The 23,020-nt window shown below is 39.7% G+C and overlaps 3 protein-coding genes across 5 annotated transcripts; 1 reads left to right on the top strand and 2 right to left on the bottom strand.

Moving 5' to 3' along the window:
* Positions 1–19: 19 nt before the first annotated feature.
* Positions 20–6,604, bottom strand: adh5 (alcohol dehydrogenase 5). Its single transcript, XM_047352623.1, has 9 exons — positions 6,472–6,604; positions 5,775–5,876; positions 2,862–3,003; positions 2,703–2,790; positions 2,383–2,602; positions 825–1,085; positions 587–722; positions 363–501; positions 20–212 (listed from the first exon to the last, which is right to left on the bottom strand). The coding sequence occupies exons 1-9, from the start codon at positions 6,487–6,489 to the stop codon at positions 188–190; spliced, it is 1,131 nt and encodes a 376-aa protein (XP_047208579.1). The 5' UTR covers positions 6,490–6,604; the 3' UTR covers positions 20–187.
* Positions 6,605–8,479: 1,875 nt separating this feature from the next.
* gar1 (GAR1 homolog, ribonucleoprotein) lies at positions 8,480–13,549 on the bottom strand. Of its 2 annotated transcripts, none has more exons than XM_047352626.1 (7): positions 13,413–13,549; positions 13,004–13,192; positions 11,185–11,339; positions 11,025–11,084; positions 10,833–10,950; positions 10,576–10,689; positions 8,480–8,942 (listed from the first exon to the last, which is right to left on the bottom strand). In XM_047352626.1, exons 2-7 carry the CDS (start codon positions 13,176–13,178, stop codon positions 8,932–8,934), a joined length of 633 nt encoding a protein of 210 aa, XP_047208582.1. In that variant the 5' UTR covers positions 13,179–13,192; positions 13,413–13,549; the 3' UTR covers positions 8,480–8,931. The 2 variants fall into 2 exon arrangements, with proteins under 2 accessions (XP_047208582.1, XP_047208583.1); XM_047352627.1 differs by having other exon boundaries at positions 13,409–13,497.
* A 3-nt stretch (positions 13,550–13,552) lies between these two features.
* LOC124859784 (alcohol dehydrogenase class-3-like) lies at positions 13,553–21,323 on the top strand. Of its 2 annotated transcripts, none has more exons than XR_007036184.1 (9): positions 13,553–13,687; positions 14,714–14,815; positions 15,039–15,189; positions 17,275–17,362; positions 17,457–17,676; positions 18,217–18,430; positions 18,562–18,694; positions 19,509–19,647; positions 19,923–21,323. XR_007036184.1 is itself a non-coding variant. In XM_047352622.1 (9 exons), exons 1-9 carry the CDS (start codon positions 13,670–13,672, stop codon positions 19,954–19,956), a joined length of 1,146 nt encoding a protein of 381 aa, XP_047208578.1. In that variant the 5' UTR covers positions 13,553–13,669; the 3' UTR covers positions 19,957–21,323. The 2 variants fall into 2 exon arrangements, 1 of the variants encoding a protein (XP_047208578.1); XM_047352622.1 differs by having other exon boundaries at positions 18,217–18,477.
* The last annotated feature ends 1,697 nt before the right edge of the window (positions 21,324–23,020 follow it).

Genomic DNA, 23,020 nt, shown 5'->3' with positions numbered 1-23,020 from the left:
AGCCAAAAGCAACAAGTTGAAGATTTTCTAATAAGGTTTTATTAACAGAGTTTCAAAAAGATGTTCTGCTTTTAAAGAGCTTCTTCTAAACACTGGGTCTTGTATCAAAGGAAGTGCAGAGAAGTAAATGCTGGAACTATGGTTGGAGGCTGCTTTAAGGCTGGATGTGACGGATGTTTTAGGCAGATCAGAAGGTCAGAACGCTCCGGATGCTGCAATCCACAAAACAAAAAAGGTAGAAAGTGTCAGGATGTAAACAAACCACCACATTAAGGAAACTAAACAAGCCTTAAAAGAGGTTTCTCAAATTTAAAACCAGAGGAATGATCCAACTGATCTCTGCATGATTTAATTGTTTTTACCTCTTTCCAGCATGCATGAGGTCAAAGGCTTCATTGATCTCCTCAAAGGGAAGAGTGTGAGTCACAAACTCATCCACCTTCATCTTTTTATTCATGTAATCTTCCACCAGTTTAGGTACACTCTCCACACTCTTCCAGCCTGGAGGAAGAACATCTTTGTTGAGAGATGATTACTGACTAAAGCACCATTACCAACTTTGAGAAAAGACACCTAAGTTCCAAACCTCCGAACGCTGTGCCTCTCCACACTCTGCCTGTCACCAGCTGGAATGGTCTGGTGGAGATTTCCTGTCCTGCTCCAGCTACACCAATGATGACACTTTCACCCCAACCTTTGTGACATGCTTCCAGAGCAGCTCTCTGAGATGAGAAGAGGTCATATGTTGCTGCTTTTACACAACTTCATCCCTTCCCAAAGAGACACTTCTCTACCTGTACAGTGTAACTAATAAAACCTCTCACCATGATTTGCACATTTCCAATGCACTCAAATGAGTAGTCCACACCACCATCAGTCATCTCCACCAGAACCTCCTGGATGGGCTTGCTGTGGTCCTTTGGGTTCACAACTTCTGTGGCTCCAAACTCTTTGGCCTTCTCGAACTTGTCGGGGTTGATGTCCACACCGATGATTCTGGTGGCTCCAGCAGCCTTGCAGCCCATAATGACAGCCAACCCGACAGCTCCAAGTCCGAATACAGCACATGTAGAACCAGGCTCAACCTGGGAGACATGGCAAACATTTCGGAGAATTAAAGGTTTTCAAAGTAATTCTACAAACAGGAAGATCAGTTATGTTGGTAAAATCTTGTATTACACCACAGATAAACTCAATTGTCTTGCAGAACACACTATGATAGTTTGAATGCTTCCATCTAGCTCTCCGCCTTATGCATGACTACAGTCTAGAACAATCTGGATATTTCCAACCCACGGGCCAAACCAGGCCTGCATGAAAACTAGGAATCAAATATACATAAAGTGTTCAGAATGTGTTTTATTTTGAAGGCGACGTCTTTATTGTTGTATTCTCAGTTTGTAAAAAGTCTGATGTGTTCGGAAAAACTTCAATATGAATCAGAATAAAATATGAGATATTGCTCGTGTTTTAAGAATTGTTTTGGCTCCCGATATTTTTCTGAATTTCAGTTTGGCAAATTTTTGGCAAGTCTTTTTTTTTTTTTTACTTTGTTTTTGCCCCCTTTAGCATTTTTTTATTAGAGCAATCATTGTACTTACTGCAATTTCTGTGCCACTGATTTCCATTCAGAGTTTTGTACACACAGTACCGTTCTGATGTGATTGCTACTTTTTTCCATTATCTTGTGTTGAAACCCCTTCAAACTTTCATGTTGCATGAAAAAAATATTGCAGTTTCAATTTTAATTCAATTGAATTTCAGTTCATTTATATAGCGTCATCTCAAGGAACTTTAATCAATTTTAGCCAATCATACAGTCATGTGTACTGTTGCAAGACGATGATCAAACCTATATTAACAGTTCATCAAGAAACACAAGCTTGGAGAAGTTGTGTTCAGCCAGAGGTCCGGCACTTGACAACCTTCACAGTCGCTAACAAGGCCCTTTGGAAAGTAACAGCTTAGACTAATCAGCTAAAGACGCATAGATTTTAGCTCTTTTTACCCTTAAGAGTTTTTATTTTAATGATATAATAAATACACCATTTAAAGTCTAATCTCAGGCATTATTCTACAGATTGCAATAAATACAATTGTGTCTATATTTATGGTTTGTCACTGTGTGACAATTATCTTTTTGCAAGAAAACATCTGAACAAGGAAAATGTGGAAGTTTTTACAGCAACCTTCAAGAGTTTGTTAGAGTGCACTTATTTTTCTTTGAAATTTTGTATTTTATTCCTTTCTGTGTTTGTTTGCAATGCGTCTTGGAGTATCCTATAAATGCTCTATAATAGTAATAATAATAAAATATTCTTCCTATTTTACGTCTTCTGGAAAGGTGGTTGCATGTCATGATAAACCACCTTTAATGCTCACCTTGGCAGTGTTCAGAGCAGCACCATAACCTGTAGAAATACCACATCCAAGAAGGCACACTTTATCCAGCGGAGCTTTCTCATTAACCTTGGCCAGTGAGATGTCAGCCACCACCGTGAACTCAGAGAAGGTGCTGGTCCCCATGAAGTGGAACACTTGCTTTCCTTTGCAGGTGAAGCGTGACGTCTTGTCAGGGAGCAGCCCTTGACCCTGGGTTATTCTGCAGGGTGGAGAAACATCATGGATGCATGAGGAGACATTCTTTTTTATGACAGAGCTTGGTTGCTGGCAGAGGAGCAAGTTTCTAAATGTCACAACACCTAATTTTCTGGCAGAGGTTGGTCTTGGGGTTTTTGCAGAATTTGCATTCACCACACTGAGGCACATATAAAGGGATGACGGTGTCACCTAGGAGAAGATGATTCTGAATTAAAAACACCAACAACAACACATATTTATAGTTATTCACTGCTCCTTACCTGGCTTGAACTTAGTGACACCCTCACCAACACTCTCCACAGTTCCAGCACCCTCATGTCCGAGGATGACAGGGAAAAGTCCCTCAGGGTCACTGCCACTCAGAGTGTAAGCATCAGTGTGACACACCCCTGTAGCAAGAATCTAGGAAGTACACAGCAATTATACTCAGCACATTCTGAGCTTTTTAAATTACATTCAAATATTAAACTTTGTAACACAGAACAAAAGATTACAGCAGGAAAGATTTGTTTTCTTAGGAGAACTTTATAATTGTTTTTCAGCTTCAGTGCCTGGTGTGTGTCCTAGTGTGTGTGTGTCCCGCCCAAGATGCACAGTTTAAAAACAGTATAAAGTAGAACTATTTATTATTTAACTGACATTTGGAGCAGTGCTCACTCATTTAACGCATAACAATCACACATCCGTAATATTTGAATAGCAACCGATAAAATACAAATATGTTAATATTTTGTTACCATAAAAAAAAAAGAAAAATACTGCATTTTAATAATTTTAAGTTCAACAAAAACACTGCTAAAGAAGAATAATCGCTTTAAAGTGAAAGTCTTAACCAGCAAACTGAGAAATGTGGTATAAAAATACTTCTCTGGTGTTGTGTGTTATGATTATTGATTGATTAATCTTGATCAATAATTATAATTACAAATCATAATCTGACAAAATCAACTTCCTAACCAAAATCCTCATTTATGAATCGAGACCAGAGATATTTCTGGTGTTGTAATTGCGGCTCAACGCCTTTGACAATTACAACCGTTAAATACTCCGTAATAATTAATAACTATTGCCGGAGATGTCACTGTTTAATCGACCGTTTCTGCTGAAACGTGTGGAACGTTAACCTTATTTTGACTGACGAATCACTTTCGCACACAATGAACACAAAACGCTCTCTCTTTATCTATGTGAATATTTATTAATCTTCACCTACTTAACATGCAAAGTTCTACAAACACAGGGGTAACACATTTAACTAAGCACAATTCAACAAACGGCAGTGGGTATGTATTGAATCAACCAGCAGTTTATGGCAAAAACAGAAGAAGGAAATGAGAATATGAAAAGTGGTGTGGTGGCGAGTGGGTGGGGGTGGAGAATTTTACCATGAGGTCGTTTAACAGTCCAGTCTTACAACGCACCCGCGTTGACTCTCAGATAGTAAAACACAAGCAGGTCGAGGAACGCGGCGGATCCCGATATCAAAATAACACATCAAAGTTTCAATAAGCAAGGTTACATGCACGTATCATTCAGAACACGAGATCCTAACCAGCGATTCTGATCGCTTCTACAACCTCTGACCCTGCCCAGGCCTTCTAATAAAGAAATAAAAGATTAAATAAAAGATGGGTTTTACTTGGTGAAGTTTCCTTCTGGGTCCGCGAGTGGGAGGAAAAAGGGGGGGCTGAGTGTTGCGCAGTTACACTCCAAGAGAGCGGTCAGTCCCGTCCTTTGGTCTTCTTGACGAAAAGGAAAAAATAGGATCTGACCATCAGCAGTCGACTAGGGGTGAAACAAAATGGCGGTTCGTTTCCTCGAACTCCGTGTTTTTAGTTACGTGTTAAACTCACGTCTTCGATCGGCAAAGTGAAATTCCTGGCCTTCCTAGTCCAGAAACCTCAGTTATGAATTGTTCGTTGGCCAACGAGAGAGAGAAATAAATGAAGACTCCGCGTGGGATCTCTTTTACTTCCAAGGACGCTCCAGTTGCGTGGCAACCCCGTCAAGATTGCCAGCTGGAAAGCGAGTTTTAAAAATGTCCGCCTTCCTATATAGCGTCTTGTGACGTCAGACTTGGGGCGTGTCATATCAGCCGCCATGTCCTGGATACAAAATGGCCGAAAGCAGCAGGAGGCCTGGTGTCTGTGCAAGTAGTCTAATATTCAGCAACAAGTGGTCCAACACTGGTTACTGTTACTGAATGTCGTCAGCAAATGTTTAAAGATGCAGCTGTGGTGGGCTGAGGCAGTAATGAGTTTATAATGAGTAAAAAGCAGACAGCTAATTACAGAGCCCTGAGGGACACCCATTTTAAGTGAGACTGGGAGAGGAGATGCTGGAGCCGAGTCTAACGGTGTGAAAAGCAGAGGTGGTGGTGGGGAGTCCCAGGTGGAGCAGCTAGCTTGTGAGAACTTCATGGACTATGGAGTTAAATGCCACTAAGGACAATGAAGAGCATCCTGGCATAGCTCCATGTTGGTTGGTTTTTTATGTGTCTTTACATGGGATTTATTTTTGAACTACAAAATATACATCTTATTATTTAGATGTTATCCTTCCCATAACTTTTACATTCTAATGATTGATGAATGAATGTTTGATTGTTGATGCCACTTTAAATGACCACTGAACGGATGGCGAACGTTTCCTGTTCTATTCTTCTATTTCTCTAAATGGGTTTGCACCACTCTGCAAAATCCATGTGAGTAAAACGTCTATTACAAAGGACTGCTTGGATGAAAAGTTTGTCAAACTATGATTTTTTTTTTCAAGTTCCATGCATGACAAACTCTGCCTTCCAGTAACAGTGCCTCCAAAAAGCAATACCTTTGCCCTTTTTGATTTCTCAATGTGTGCATCATGCATGTATTATTTTTCCATCAGTAACTTGTAAAATGAGAACAACCATGGTGTTGGATGAAAACTTTAGATGAGCAGCAAATCAAAGATCGACACATAAATCACTGTAAAAGTCTGATTTTTTATTTTTATGATTTGGACGAGAGAATACAGTCTGGAAACTAACGTTTTTCATATATTTCTAGGCTTGAAGACTATGTAGGAACTCCAATTAAAACCAATATCAGTGTTCTGGAGACCAGAATGCTCATTCAGGTGGAATAGTCTGTTGGAAATGTAGCTACCATGCCTGAAATCAGGTTAAAACTCACCTTAATGCGAACTTCATGGGCCTTAGGTGGGGCTACCTCCACCTCCTCAATGGAGAGAGGCTTTCCTGCTTCCCATGCAACAGCAGCCTTGCACTTGATCACCTGCAGAAAACGGGGATTTTAATTCAATTCAATTCAGTTTTATTTATATAGCGCCAATTCACAACACATACTGTCTCAGGGCACTTCACAACAGTCAGGTACATACATTCCAATTAATCCAATTAATTAATTTTACAGCATCCAGCAGGTGTTGCAACAAGAACAAAGTACCTGCTGCCTTGCTGTGCATGAGAAAGGCTCCGCAGTGCAGTCACTCTATCAAAGTTCCTGTATGTTCCTGCTGAAGCTGCTGTCTCTGTTTAAACTCTGCTATGAACGGCACAACAATGATTTTTTTCCGCCAAAAGAAAATTCATTAAACTTTGTGTTGATCGCATTATTTTCCTGAAGGAAGACGCAGAACCAACGCTGGAAGTCTCTAGAGAGGCGGTGCAGCTGGAGCTGAGCTGCCAAAGCTGTTCAATCAGGGGACCCAGATTCTTTGTTGCGATTCATTCAACGCATGTTCAGAAATATCTCCATATTAGGCCACAAAACCTAAAGCTCGTATTATACCGGAACACTTTTAAAGCATTTACTTACATGCAGGAAAAATGCATATAAGACATTTCTGTTATAATTTGTAGATACTTACTTTTCCAGCTGTCTCCATGTTCGTTCCTTCTGCAACAAGGTGTTTTCCGAGCAGCCGTAAAGGAGTTAACCTCTAAGCCAATCAGAAGCGAGAACGCTCAGCGTACGTATGACGTCGGCATGGTCAAAGATTCACTTATCTGGGTCGAACAAGAATGAGCAAGAACCTCAAAGTAATAAGTGATCTCAGCGTGTTAATCGTTTAAATTTACACAATGAAACTGAAGAATGAAAGCCTCGGATAACCAGAAGAAGTGTTTATTACCAATTAAAAGCAAAATCTGGTCATTTGTTCAGGGATTTATAATTAAAAAATTAAATAGATGGATAATAAAAACACAAAAAGATGAAAGCACAGACAAGTTAATGTTGAGAGTCCTGTGGTTCCTGTCAGGTTGCAGCATTAAAAACGTCCATCATGCAGGTTAAAAACAATAGCATCAAATGTAAATGCCAGACGCTGGAAATAAACTGAATGTAAAATAGGAATAGGTAATATACCAAACATGAGAGAGGAGTGGGTTGGGATTTCAAATCAATACCTGTTCAATCCCCAACCAGCTTCATGACAAAGATTGTTCCATGCTAAATTTCTCCTGAAAAGTCTAGAATACAACCTGAAACAGGTTGTCAAATTTAGAAAACAGAAAAATGTTTAATATCTTTTTCTGTTTTTTAAAGAAATGTTCTACAACACAACAGTGATTCTAAGATGTGCCACCACAGTAAAAACTGAGGTTTTCAAGTACCACCATTCTGACACATTCTACAGTAAAACACCAATAAGACTCTTTCAGTTGTTTTTAACCACTGGCACTTTGATTGAAGGATGCAGATTATTGCACATTCAATTTTACTCCGAAATAAAAACTTCCAACTTGTATTTGGGAAAAATATACAGGAAGGTCTCCCAAGGCCAGAAATTTAAGTGGGAAGAAAGTTGGTCACCAACCCGAGCTCAATCCAATATGGCCGCCACATTTATAAATGTAGTGATGAACTGTAATGAACTGTTTATTTGCACGTGATGGTTTTTGTCTTGTAAAGTCTTTAGGTACACATCCCTGTACCTCTGACAGTGAGCATGTTTCTTTAATGTTTGAATAAATGAAATATAAACTGTTATCTTATGTTGCTAATAACAGTTAGCTTGTTACTGAATCACAAAGAGCAACAGTTAGCATTTCTAACTTGCTAACTGGAACACGTTCTAACTTTAGACACAGAAGTCACTTGTGTACTTCAGTTTAAAATTAGACTTACGGTCTTCACTGCATTTCTCTTTTGAGTAGTTTAAGCCTTTTTTCCTGATTTTTAGGTTTTGAATGTGCCCCATTAATTGTACATCATGGCTAGCTTAGTATTTACCTAATAACTGGTTGTCAAACACTTTCCATGAATACCGTTAAAGACAAACCAAGAGTGACCAGAGTGTCTGGACCAAGCAGCAGATTTTAATTGACATACCTTTATTTTAATGGAGGTTTGTTCTTTAAACACACACTTTCTGTAAATGAACTCTTACATTAGAAACCCAGTTCCAACCAAAATAACTCTAGATGACCTCCTGTTACTAAACATTTATTAGTCATAGAATCACATTTCCTTTCAGATTATAAGTAAAATACAGAAAATTACTTTTAAATCTTGGTGGTCAAAGTGGGGATGAAATGTCCCCCTGGCCGGGACAAAGTGACACAGGGTCGGTGTGGAAGGTCCTGTGGTATACGACACTATGTGGTACCAAACCTTTACAGGTATAAAATGACCAAAACTGCCATCATCCCATCATTTCATTAGCAAGTGCCAACATTGTAATCCATTAAATAATGGCAGCAGTTTATAAATGTCAAACTAAATACAGCATATTTTGTGCAGAAAATTCTGGTAACTAGTCTGGGTTCCTGCTGTATAAGGTATGAATATTACTGCTAATAAGGAAAGAACCCTGCATTTGTTTTACTTTAAAAAGTCAAACTGTTTAAAAAATGAAAAAGGTGAAAAGCACACCCAGTTACAGAGCACCTTTTAATCAATGTCTTTAACAAAAATACAATTTCTGAAATTTTTTTATTAAAATGTTTTCAGCCAATGCTGAATAAGTTCTTTTTTCTCCACATTTAGAGAAGTCACCACATGAGAATCTTAAACTGCAGTCAAGCATTTCCAACAAATCAGCACAGACTACTAGCATGCCTTTTATACAAACTGATTCAAAAACGATCCAAAACAAACAAAAAGGTCCCCTTCATGTCAGAAACAAGCAGACAATGAATCCTTTAAATAATGGTAAAAATGACTTAAAATCCATCACTCATCCAAGTGATGCACACAATAAATGAAAAAAAACATATTCGACAGGGTCCTGACGAGTCTATGGCTCCAGAATCTGACAGACTGAAGCCTTCTAGATGGAGGTTTGATGGCGATAAGATTTTCACACCAGGCCAGAAGACTCTGTTCATCTTCCACCTAAAAAACAGAAAACCATCAGAACAAACCATGTGACAACAGTGGGAGAACAAGTATTTGATACACTGCTGATTTTCAGGTTTTTCCACTTGCAAAGCATGAAGAAGTCTTGAATTTTTATCATAGATGCTCTTCAACTGCGAGTGATGAAATCTAACACAAACTTCCAGAACATCACATTGTGTGATTTTTAAGTAATAATTAGCATTTTATTGCATGACATCAGTATTTGATACATCAGGAAAATAAAACTTAATGTTTGGTACAGAAACTTTTGTTTGCAGTTCCAGATCTCAGATGTTTCCTGTAGTTCTTGACCAAGTTTGCACTCACTGCAGCAGGGATTTTGGACCACTTCTCCATACAGATCTTCTCCAGATCCTTCAGGTTTCTGGTCTGTCGCTGAGCAACACGGACTTTCAGCTCCCTCCAAAGACTTTCCATTGGATTCAGGTCTGGAGACTAGCTAGTCCACTCCAGGACCTTGAGATGCTTCTTATGGAGCCACTCCTTAGTTGTCCTGGCTGTGTGCTTCGGGTCGTTGTCCTGCTGGAAGACCCAGCCACGACCCATCTTCAATGTCCTTACTGAGGGAAGGAGGTTGTTGGCTAAGATCTCCCGATACATAGCCCCATCCATCCTCCCCTCTATACGGTGCAGTCGTCCTCTCCCCTTTGCAGAAAACATCTCCAAAGAATGATGTTTCCACCTCCATGCTTCACGGTAGGGATGGTTTTCTTGGGGTTGTAGTCATCCTTCTGCTTCCTCCAAACACGGCGAGTGGAGTTTAGACCAAAAAGCTCTATTTTTGTCTCACCAGACAACTGACCTTCTCCCATTCCTCATCTGGATCATCCAGAAGGTCACTGGCAAGCTTCAGACGGGCCTGGACGTGCGCTGCAGGATTTTAATCCATGGCGGCGTAGTGTTACTAATGGTCTTCTTTGAGACTGTGGTCCCAGCTCTCTTCAGGTCATTGACTCGGTCCTGCTGTGTAGTTCTGGGCTGATCCTTCTCCTTCCTCATGATCATTGATGCCTTATGAGGCGAGATCTTGCATGGAGCTTCAGACTGAGGAAGATTGACCGTCATCTTGAACTTTTTCCATTTTCTTATAATTGCTCCAACAGTTGTTACCTTCTCACCAAGCTGCTTGGCTGTTTTCCTGTAGTCCATCCCAGCCTGGTGCAGGTCTACCATTTTATCCCTGATGTCCTCACACAGCTCTCTGGTCTTGGCCATGGTGGAGAGGTTGGAGTTTGTTTGATTGAGTGTGTGGACAAGTGTCTTTTATACAGATCACGAGTTCAAACAGGACAGCTTCTTAAAGAACTAACAGGCCTGTGAGAGCGAGGAATTCATACTGGTTGTTAGGTGATCAAATACTGATGTCATGCAATAAAATGCTAATTAATTACTTAAAAATCACACAATGTGATTTTCTGGATTTTTGTGTTAAGATTCCATCACTCACAGTTGAAGAGAATCTTTGAAAAAAATTAAAGACTTCTACATGCTTTGCAAGTAGGAAAACTTGCAAAATCGATAGTGTATCGAATACTTGTTCTCCCCACTGTACCTACATTCTAACAGAGGAAGAAAATCATTTTCCTGTAAAGAGAAAAGGTCCGACCTCTGAATCCACGTCCACCACCTCCTCCTCTCCCTCTGAAGCCTCCTCCACCACCTCGACCACCTCCGAATCCTCCGCCACGTCCACCTCCTCCCCTCCCGCCTCTAAAACCGCCTGATATAAAACAAAGCAAGACACACAATCTTAGAAGTTATATCCTGAATATGCAAACAAAACATTTTAAAAAGCAAAACCAGGAAGAAATCTTCCAAGTGCTTCATTCTTTAGACTGGTTTAATGTGAGAGACTATACTAACCTCCACGACCACCACCCCTTCCTCCACCTCTGCCTCCTCCTCTCGGCGGCCCCTTTTCTCCTGGTGGTCTCGGGAGGAATCTCTGCAGTGGCAGCAGCTTCATTGGATCGATATAAAACTGAAGCCGAAAATACACAGAATTAGTTCAGCCTGCAGAAGCATCTACAATCAGTGTCGCAAAATGTTTTTTACCTTCTGCATTTTCTTGAATGAAGATGCTTTCATATTTTCAGAGAGCTTTACTGAAAAGTACTGCAGCAGTTAGTTAAAGAAAGAAACACATTCTGGACGCAACACCGATTAAACTCCTCAGATGGTTCCAACCCCAAAATCAGGGCAACAGAAAGGATACAAATTCTCGGAGTTGGCCGAATATCTCGTCCACTTTTCCAATCTGCTCCTTGTTCTCCAAGTACACCGGAGCATTGAAATAGGGAACTTTGTTTTCCTCTGTTGTACACTTGCACACAATTTCATCTTCACATGGATGCATGAATTCTCCCAGAGCTGCAGAGGCAAGTTCACGAGGAAAACTGTGAGTTTCAGCTTCGTTTAATAATCTGACAAGATGGCATACTGGACACACAGTCAGAGTTATGCTTTCATTATAAAACAAACCTAAAGGTCAACTGAGTCCTAAACAACAGACCAGGCTGAGCTTCTAACATCTGCAGCACAGATACAGCACCTTGCAGAAGAATTCATATGCCCTGAAATCATTCAAATCTGATAATATGACAGCAACAAACCTCAATGTATTTTACATGACAGACCAAAAGAAAGAGGTGCATAATAGTGAAATGGAAAGTGCAGTTATACAGTGGGGAGACCAAGTATTTCATACACTGCAGATTTTGCAGAGATCTCAAAACTTGTGGCATCTTCAGATAAGTCAGCTTGGCGTTAAAGCTAAGCTGGGTACAGATGTGTGTATATATGCTCCTAAAGAAATTGTTGCTAAATATAAGACACAAAGCTCCACAGTTTTTATGTGCTTCTTGGATGCCTCCAAAGCCTTTGATCAAGTAAATCATGGAAAACTGCTTATGAAGTTAATTCAAAAAGGTGTACCTAATTTTATTGTAAGAATCTTAATTTATTGGTAAGCTCAGCAAGATCTTGGTCAAATGGGGAAACAGTGTTTCTGCATCATCTATGGTTGGCAATTGGGTCAGACAGGGGGATATTATCCCCTATTCTTCTTAATGTGTATCATGATGAACTGTCAACAAGACGTAAGGCCTGTAATACTGGATGCTATTTTGTTTTAAACCATTTGATGTATGCAGATGACCTGGTGGTTTTCAGTCCAAGCACTGCAGGGCTGCAACAGTTGCTTAATATTTGTTCATGCTATGGCCTGCAGCATGACCTTCAATACAATGCAGCAAAAAGCATGGTAATGTTATGTAAAACTAAGGAGGATAAAAGTACAAAATTTCCACATTTTTATCTGTCAGTCACAATGTTAAATGTAAAAATAAAATATCTTGGGCATATATTTACAGAGGATTTGTCTGATGATGAAGACATAAATAGACAATGTAAAACATTATATGCTTAGGCAAATACACTAGTACGCATGTTTGGATCCTGTACAAATGAGGTGAAAATAATGTTGTTTAAATCATTGTTTACACAGCCCATCTCTGGTCCAATTATAAAAAAGGAAACCTGGAAAAGGCTGCAGGTGGCCTACAATGACGCTTTACTGGTGCTTCTCAGGAGGCCTAGATGGACCAGTGCAAGCAAGATGTTTGTCTCAGTAGGATTAAACACGCTGCAAGCTAACTTGTGTAAACTTATGTATGACTTTATTTGTTGATTGAATGAATCGTTTGTTGTGATTGTGTGTGTGTGTTTTATTGGGTCCGTAATAAACTTTAAATTGAATGAAATAATTCATTTCTGATTCAAGATTGCACCAGTTAACTCCCACTGTTATTTGTCACAGTCACATCCTTACAGCTGCCTATGTGCAGAATACACAGAATTACTTTTAAATGATCGGTTGTCAAAGCGGGTACCAGAATTAGTCCATCATTTCAGCTTTTAAAACGTTGCAACTGTTTTAATGTCAAACCTACACACACAATGTGTGTATCATCTGGAAGATTTTCTATTTGCTCCCTTCAAAAGTCTACTAACATGGATGGTTGGGATGATCTTACCAACAACACGCTCCGGAGGGCCGAAGTCTTGCTGTCTGAAACCTCCTCTTCCACCACCTCGGCCGTAACCCCCACCTCCTCTGGAGCCCCCACCTCGGTTAAAACCTCCACCTCGGTTAAAACCTCCACCTCGGTTAAAACCTCCACCACGTCCACCTCCACCTCTGAACGACATTTTCCTCTAAAGGTCTGCAGTAAAAAGACATGAGAACAACAGTGAACCTTTTAAACACACACATCTTAATGAGCTAACACCAGCGGTGCCACATGAGATCCTGCTAACTAGTTAGCCGCATTATGTTCATTCCCAAAACAACATAAACAACGTTTAAAACAACAACATCTACCGTAAAGCATCACTTAAGATATACAAAATAAACGTCCGAAACACATTTAATAACTTACTTACTTGAACGGCTAGCTGCGCGCTCTACCGACTCCAATCTCCATGCGATAACACGTGTGATCACAGACTGCCGTAAACATAAATGGCGTCGTAAAGTGGTGTCGTTAACGTCAAAAGCGTGATCCTTTAAAGGCGCAAACTCCGTGTTTTTGTCACAGTGTTGACGCTGAATCAAGCAGGGGTACACGGTCAGTATAACTGTTAGGTTCAACAGTGTTTCACATCCTTCATTCAGGTCCAGGTTGACACGTCAGCAAATAATGGCAACAACTGGACAGGTAAGAAAATAATTAAATTAATTCAACGTCGTCTTTCTGTTATCTAATAAATAGATAGATAAAGTTTGCTTCCGATTCGCGACCTCCTCTTTGTCTCATGAAAGAAATGAAATCAAAATGCAAAAATGTGTTAGGTGAGACCTGTGATCTTTAAACATAATCTGAAAATCTTAAATGATTTAACTTTTATAATTAGAATACATATTTATTATAATTACTACCGTAAAATTATAGTCCGTTTTTCACTTGTCAGATCTAAGGTTTTTAACAAAGACTTTCATTGGAAATAAAATAAGAATAGTACAATCTATGCTAGACTTTTAAAAATAATTTGGTTTTTGATTTGGACATGATCTCATGTGGTGCAAAATGATAAAACTGCCCTAAAATGTGGATATTTTTGAATGTAAGAAATAGAACACATTGCAAATTTTTACCCGCATGAAAACAATGTATCTGCAGGTTGGAGTCTTATAGTCTTTGTTTGACTTCTTCTTTTTTTGCTGCACCTGATCTTATATGGTACAAAGTGGCAAAGGTGGTTTAGTATTGTTTCATTTTTGAACTATCACAAAGAGAATACAATAGTCATGGGTAATAAAACTGTATTTTAAACAATATGTCTGCAGATTAGAATTATTCAGCCTATGTTTGCTGTCTTTAAACATAATATTTTCTAAATTACATCTAATTTGAGGGGTTTTGTTTGTACTTGTGCCAATAAAATAAATGTCTCACATATCTCAGAAAAACAGAAAAAAAAAAATAGTTCAGCTTTGACTAATCCAGGCATTTTAGATTTCAAACTAGAGCTGATCAACTGTTGTCTAGAGGTATAAAAACAGTGAAACAGCCATTTACTCAAATGTCATGTCTGATATTAACTTCATCTTCATCAGCTGCTTGTTGTTCCTCATCCAGTCATTTAAGCTATAGCCTTTATTCATTGCAAAGATAAATTACAGACAGTCCGTCTAAGGGACGTTCACCACTGAAGTTCAGGATGTCAACTTTCATTTTTTTCAGGTGATCAAATGCAAAGCAGCTGTTGCTTGGGAACCCAGGAAGCCTCTTTCAATCGAAGAAGTGGATGTTGCCCCGCCTAAGGCTCACGAAGTTCGGATCAAGGTTTTCTGCACATACATATTTTTATTTGTTTCTGTTGCCGTTTCAGAGGTTTTTGTGCTTTGAAGTATGTCCATTTTAAAGATGATCTCAAAGTGATACAACAGCATGTCACAAAGATAAGACATGTGACATCCTCTGCCACGGCTTCATAACTGCTGGTGTGCAAATCATCAGCTTCCACTTCCTGAAACTGTTTAAGTGTGTGCTGCATTGTTTTGCAAAGGTCGTTGCAACAGGCGTGTGCCACACAGACTGTGAATACCTGTATGAGGCTGGAACAGGGATGAAACTCAGACCGTTCCCTTTAGTTCTCGGCCATGAAGCGGCAGGCATCGTGGAGAGTGTTGGCCCACAAGTAACCCAGTTTGCACCGGGTAATTTTTACAGTAAAACTTAAAATATAATATATACAGTGCAGACCAAAAGTTTGGACGCACCTTCTCATTCAAAGGGTTTTCATTATTTTCATGACTATGAATATTGTAGCTTCACACTGAAGGCGTCAAAACTATGAGTTAACACGTGAAATTATATACTGAACAAAAAAGTGAAACAACTGAAAATATGTCTTATATTCTAGGTTCTTCAAATTCAATTGAATTCAATTTTCAATTCAGTTTATTTATATTGCGCCAATTCACAACACATGTCGTCTCAAAGCACTTCACAACAGTCAGGTACATACATTCCAATTAATCCTAATCATTGAACAGTTCAGTCAGATTCAGTTATTTATTCAAATTGGATAAAAAGTTTTTCTATCTAAGGAAACCCAGCAGATTGCATCCAGTCAGTGACTTGCAGCATTCACTCCTCCTGGATGAGCATGTAGAGACAGTGGACAGTCACTGGCGTTGACTTTGCAGCAATCCCTCATACTGAGCATGCATGTAGCGACAGTGGAGAGGAAAAACTCCCTTTTAACAGGAAGAAACCTCCAGCAGAACCAGAACCAGGCTCAGTGTGAGCGGCCATCTGCCACGACCGACTGGGGGTTTGAGAGAACAGAGCAGAGACACAAAGACAACAAAGAAGCACTGATCCAGGAGTACTTTCTATGGGAAGGAAAAGTAAATGTTAATGGATGTAGCTCCTTTAGTCGTTTCATCTAAAAAGAAAGAACAGATAAACTCTGAGCCAGTTTTCAAGGTTAGAGTCTGAAAGAGAGCACATAGAGTTAGTTACAGTAGAAGCTCAGTCAATTGCCATGTCTAGGAGAGAGAAAGGGTTAAACACTGAAAGACAGGGCTATGTGGATCATTGGTAGAGGGTGAGCATTAAGTTGTTGCCAGCAGAAGCTTGGACAATGCCCCCAAACCATCACACCTCCTCCTCCATGCTTCACGGTGGGAACCAGGCATGTAGAGTCCATCCGTTCACCTCTTCTGCGCCGCACAAAGACACGATGGTTGAAACCAAAGATCTCAAACTTGGACTCATCAGACCAAAGCACAGATTTCCACTGGTTTAATGTCCATTCCTTGTGTTCTTTAGCCCAAACAAGTCTCTTCTGCTTGTTGCCTGTCCTCAGCAGTGGTTTCCTAGCAGCTATTTTACCATGAAGGCCTGATTCACACAGTCTCCTCTTAACAGTTGTTCTAGAGATGTGTCTGCTGCTAGAACTCTGTGTGGCATTGACCTGTTCTCTAATCTGAGCTGCTGTTAACCTGTGATTTCTGAGGCTGGTGACTTGGATGAACTTATCGTCCGCAGCAGAGGTGACTCTTGGTCTTCCTTTCCTGGGGCGATCCTCATGTGAGCCAGTTTCTTTGTAGCGCTTGATGGTTTTTGCGACGGCACTTGGTGACACTTTCAAAGTTTTCCCAATTGTTCGGACTGACTGACCTTCATTTCTTAAAGAAATGATGGCCACTCGTTTTTCTTTACTTAGCTGCTTTTATCTTGCCATAATACAAACTCTAACAGTCTATTCAGTAGGACTATCAGCTGTGTACTGTATCCACCTCCTGCACAACACAACTGATGATCCCAACCCCATTTATAAGGCTTGAAATCCCACTTATTAAACCTGACAAGGCACACCTGTGAAGTGAAAACCATTTCAAGTGACTACCTCTTGAAGCTCATCAACAGAATACCAAGAGTGTGTGGAGCAGTAATCAAAGCAAAAGGTGGCTACTTTTGAAGAACCTAGAATATAAGACATATTTTCAGTTGTTTCACACGTTTTTGTTCAGTATATAATTCCACATGTGTTAATTCATAGTTTTGATGCCTTCAGTGTGAAGCTACAATATTCATAGTCATGAAAATAAAGACAACTCTTTGAATGAGAAGGTGTGTCCAAACTTTTGGTCTGTACTATATATATATATATATATATATATATATAATCAATGTTCGATCAGAGTTTGAATTTGTTTCACTTCTTCTTTTTCTCCATGTTGCCTTTTTTAATGCACTTGCCCAAACATATTTTACTTTTGTTTTGTCCTTAGGAGATAAAGTCATTCCTCTTTTTCTGCCATTTTGTCACGAGTGTGCCCAGTGTAAAGGTTCCAAAACAAACATCTGCAAGAAGAACTGGTGATTTTCCAGTCACACATCCCCACACCGCCTACCACATTCACTGTGCTGCCTTAACAGATTTTAATTACACTCTGATCATGATGTCTCTTAGGGAAAACGCACAAGCGGGTGTTTTGGCTGATGGCACAAGCAGAATATCTTGCAGGGGTCAGCAGGTCTACCAGTTCCTTGGTGTCAGCTCCTTCTGTCAGTACACGGTGGTTCCTGACACCTCTCTTGCAAAGATACAACCCAGTGCTCCCCTGGACAAAGTCTGCTTGCTGGGCTGCGGCGTCTCCACTGGTTATGGTGCAGCTGTCCAAACCGGCAAGGTGAGAGGACCTAAACCAGCCAGATAACAAACTCCGGTCAGGGTTCCTCAGAGTCTGGAAACGTGTTTCAGGTGTTTTCCAGCTCCGGATATGTCTGACAAAAGAGAATAGAGTATGGAAAATTAACACTTTGTATTCCCAGACTTCATTCCTGATCCCATTTTCTAAAGTTCCTTCCTTCCTTCCTTCCTTCCTTCCTTCCTTCCTTTTGGGATATATCTTTTTGAAATTGGCAAAAAAGGACTAAGACTTCATAATAACAATTAATTTAATGAATGAATTCATTGTACCGCTACAGGCTGCTGGAGATAGGCACCAGCTTCCTAGCGACCCACTATGAAAGAAGCGGTATAAAATGACTGACTGACTGAATCACTTGTCATTATGAAATCCTTCCACAGGATGGCAGTAGATACACCAAAGTTTTTAGAATTTTCCTGTTTCAAAGAGCTCAATGCAGAATTACTGTTCACACAATTTTGTTTTTAAAGAATAAAGTTTCATGATTACTTTTTATACCATCTTTGTCTGTTCATTCAGGTTGAGAAAGATTCCACTTGTGCCGTGTTTGGGCTTGGAGCGGTGGGACTGGCTGCCGTCATGGGCTGTAAGGCAGTCATGGCCAAAAGGATCATTGGGGTCGACATCAACCCTGAGAAGTTTGAGAAAGCCAAGCAATTTGGAGCCACTGATTGTATCAACCCAAAAGATTACGACAAGCCCATCCAAGAGGTTCTGGTGGAGATGACCAACGGTGGGGTGGACTATGCTCTGGAGTGTGTTGGCAGTCCATCTATAATGGTGGATGTCATTTCTTTGTTTAATGTTTAATTTTCAATATAGTTTATAAAAACTGGCTCAACTGAAACATCATGCTGTTCCTAGAGTGCTGCGTTGGAGTCCACCAGAGAGGGTTGTGGCACATGTGTCATTGCTGGGTGGACCGAGACAGAAACAATGAGCGTTCAGATTATAAAGATCCTGATGGGGCGCACCTTGAAGGGAACTTATTTTGGAGGTATTTTATTTTTATCACAAATTTAAATAATATTAGTTAAAATATTAAAGACCAAGAACTCATAGATACACCGGCTGATATTTAGCTTTTGACTGTTACCGATTAATCAGTAAACTGGACTGCGTCAACCAATAACAGTGCCTGATATGTATCTAGTGTCTGGTTATTGTGTTGATCTGAACCGTTCCGTTGCATCTCTGGCTGCATGTTCAGGGTGGTTGTCATGCTGGAAGGTGAACCTCCACCTCAGCCTCCAATCTCAGCCTCTAACAGGTTTTCTTCTGGGATTGTCCTGGATATAGAGAAGACAGCCATGTTGGTTTTCAGCTTAACACATGATCACATACACAAAACATTGGTATCACCCAAAAATCGGAATCAGCAGGTCAGGCTTTTTAATGATCTGTTATTGGCCAGATTAATTGGAATGTAAGTACCTGACTTTTGTGAAGTGCCTTGAGACGACGTGGTGTGAATTGGCGCTATATAAATAAACTGAATTGAATTGGCCTGCAATTGGTGCATCCCTTAGAATTACAATAGTAGCACCTTATACTGACTAGCTGAGGGTAGCATGACATAACATGACAATTATTAAAACTTTTAGTTTGCTCAATAATGTTCTCTAACAAACCTCCGAGGTCTTCACAGAACAAATGGATTGATACTGAAATGGACTTTCATACAGGTGGAGTCTATTTGATAATTAGATGATGTCTGAAGGCCAGTTAGATACACTGGACTTCATTTGGTGGTTCCAGAGTGTACTGGGCTGAATCCAACTGTGTAAATTTCATCTTATTGTGTTCTGAAGGCTGGAAGAGTGTGAAGGACGTGCCTAAACTGGTGGAGAAATACATGCAGAAGAAACTGAAGCTGGATGAGTTCATCACTCACAACCTCTCACTGGGTCAGATCAATGCCGCATTTGAACTTCTGAGAAATGGTCAAAGGTAGGAAGCAGTTTAGTTTGGCCTCATCCTTTAGGTATTTATAAAAGCACTGACAACACTTCGCAATTTGTTACTTTCTGTTTAATCTGCTGTTCAGTTCTTTTCTGAAACTCTCCAATTTTTAAAAAGCTGAATCCATTAAAAGACTTGTTTATTAACTTGTTTTTCTTTTACTCCACCAAGTGATTAATTGTTTAACTGCAGTTTTGTGTTTTTATTCTACAGAAGGAAAGCTTGGGTTATCTTCATCAATGTTCTTGTTTTTTTCTCTTTAGTATCCGTACAGTCATCAGTCTGGAAGACTCTTGAGAGAAGAATAAACCAGAACTGACTCCTTCATGAAGAATTCCCAATAATCCATGATGAAAAATTCCTGCTTATATTTCTGTAACTTACAATAAAAAATACTAGGTGAGGTTTTTTTTTCCAGATCTGAATGTGCAGCAGGTTACCACTAGGTGGCAGTATTACATTGTGCAAAAGCTTGAGTGTTTGTGCCTAAAATAATCATCTTACTTTCAAGAAAAATACATTTCCACGAGCAGAGCTTTTTTTATTTTGTCTGATAATTTTTCCCATGTGTTTTTAAGTCTTGATGCAAACACCAAGCACTCATGGCTCCTATGTAAAGTAACACAAGATCTAATTCCTGTTTATACAGTATCTGCAGCAGCATCAGGGCATATTCTCTATACGTCTGTCACAGCTGGCAGCTACAGTGACCCTGTTTGTGCTTCACACCATTTTCCATAGGAACCTGGGTAAAAAGATGCAGGAACCAAAAGGTAAAATCTGTCCTAAGCCGTGAAGCCGCCTGCTTCATGTGGTCAGGCTTACCAAAGTTCGTCATTGGTAATATATATTGATTTAAATGGTACTTGCCAAGAGCGGTTAGAAAAACAGTTTTGGGCTGTCAGGACAAAAGGTTGTCTTCTGTCCTAAGGAATGCCTTAGAGAAGTGAAGCCCTGTTCAGATCAAATGAATGCACTTGGCAGCTGATCTGATTTTCCAAACCGTTTTAATGGAAAGTAAATTTCTTCTCTTCATCTTCGATCCCTTGCTTGTGCCATTAATCACAAACTGTGCTGCTTTGATGACCTCGTTTTACCTAAAACTGCAAAAATAAAGCAAGCTTTTCAGAAATAGAAAGCAGCAGCATGGACATAATGAAGCAGCAGAGGAAGACGGGATCAAAAGGAAGAATGAGACAAGGCTTGACAGGTGTTTGTGTAACTGGGAAACATCTGTAAATGTCAGACATGGTCGCAGATTTATTCGGCCTTCTCACGTCCACGTGACTAATCTATGGGAAAAATATCCGAAGGGAAGACCATGAGTCTGCTACATTTTTTTGCTTTTAGATCCCTGTATCTGAATTGTCCTAGCATTGTGCATTTGATCCAGGGAGGACACACGGTCTGGATTACAGCCACATTGTTGCACGGCTTTATGTTTTATTGTCATGTTAAGTTTGTGCAGCTTATATCCTAGGAAATGGGAAACTGTCACAGAATAAAATAGTAACAGGAAAAGCTTGACATTTAAAAAGTCCTGTTTGCTTATTTCTACACTTTATTTTTCTTTGGCAAAAAGACTCGAAGAAGAATATTTTACAGTGACACTGTTGGATTGGGTAAATGCCATCACTTAAATAAAAGCATGTTTGGAAGAAAAAGGTCAAAAGTGTTGCCTTGTATTTCAGAATATCTAGATTTCATCAGACATTTTATTTAATAAATGGTAATTCTTGTGTGAGTGCGTTATGACAGTATATTAGATATGATTCTATCTTTAAAACTAGTGGACACGGCGGTGGTGCAGTGGTTGACCTTTGCTGCATGACCCCCACCCCCCCTGCCTTTTTTTTTTTTTTCTGTCAGCTCATTTTCAAAAATTGGAAAACTAAAAGCCAATAGTAGGAAAATGTAAAATTAGACAGGCAATAATTTATACTAGCTCATGCTTCCCACTGTTGAGAGCGATGCCACAAAAATTACATGCAGTGTGTTTTATTGCTATATTTTATTATTTATACAGTATATATCTACACTAGCAAATATTTTACTGGGAATTTGTGTAACAGAAAAACACAAAGTCGAGCAGAATTATGAAGTGGGGAAGAATATATGTTTACTAAGGAAATCTGAAAATGTATTCAGCCTCTTAAGTCAGCGGTTTTTAAGGCCACCTTTCACTGCAGTTCTAGCTTCAAATGTTTTTAGGTATGTTTCAACCAGTTTTGTCCATCTAGAGACTTTTTGCCATTCTTTGCAAATTAGCTCAAGCTCAGTGAGATCAGATGCAGAACATGTGAACAATGACTCAAGATTTAGATCTGGACTTTGACTAGGGCATTCTAACACATGAATCTGGTTTGATCTTGTATCTCTGGCTGTTGTCCTGCTGGAAGGTGAACCTCCACCCCAGTCTCAAGTCTTCTGCAGCCTCTAACAGGTTTTCTTCCTGGATCGACTTGGATTTAGCTCCATCCATCTTCTCGTCAACTCTGAAGGGCTTCATTGTCCCTGCTGAACAAAAGCATCACCTCAGCATGATGCTGCCATCGCAGTGTCTCACAGGGTGATGTTTCAGGGTTAGTTTACCAGCAAACAGCATTTTGGATATAGGCCAGAAAGTCATATTTTGGTCTCCTCTGACCAAAACACTTTTCCCCACATGTTTGCTGCATCTCCTGCATTGGGCTTATTGTAAACATACAACTGGAGTTCTTTTAACAACAGCTTCATGTTTTCACTTGTGAATCCTTTTCCTTCTGCACTCTGTTGGATAGATCTATCACATAAATGGAAATACATTCAGGTTTGTGGTTGAATTGTGATAAATTGTGAGAAGAGCCAGCTGCAAGGTGGCACAGCTGGTAGCACCGTTACCTTGCAGCAAAAAGGTCCTGGGTTTGACTCCCGGCCGAGGTCTTTCTGCATGGAGTTTGCATGCGTGGGTTCTCACCGGGTACTCCGGCTTCTTCCCACAGTCCAAAAACATATCTGTTAGGTTAATTGGTCACCAGCTCCCCTGTGATCCACTATGGAATAAGCAGTATAGAACATGAATGAATGTAAAAAGAGATCAAAATTATTCATGCAGTTTCAGGTTTAAAATTGTCATTCTACCAAAACATTTGTTTCTTTTAGGAATTGAGAGACAGCTTTTAGATAAAAATAAAAAACAGTTTGTCTTTGTTGATGAGTTTCAAGTCTTTGAGGTCAAAAGACCTCCTTCCCATTACCCTAATATTTAGCTTCCTACACGATTCTCTATCAGATTAAAATGTCTCCCAGGCTTATGAATCATTTTGGGCTTAACTATATGAATATTTTCACAGCGTTTAGTAGCTGTTAACCTGCTTTATAA

This window comes from Girardinichthys multiradiatus, chromosome 23 (genome assembly GCF_021462225.1).
Source record: "Girardinichthys multiradiatus isolate DD_20200921_A chromosome 23, DD_fGirMul_XY1, whole genome shotgun sequence".
Classification (NCBI taxonomy): Eukaryota; Metazoa; Chordata; class Actinopteri; order Cyprinodontiformes; family Goodeidae; genus Girardinichthys; species Girardinichthys multiradiatus.
This window is presented reverse-complemented; position numbering and strand designations above follow the sequence as displayed.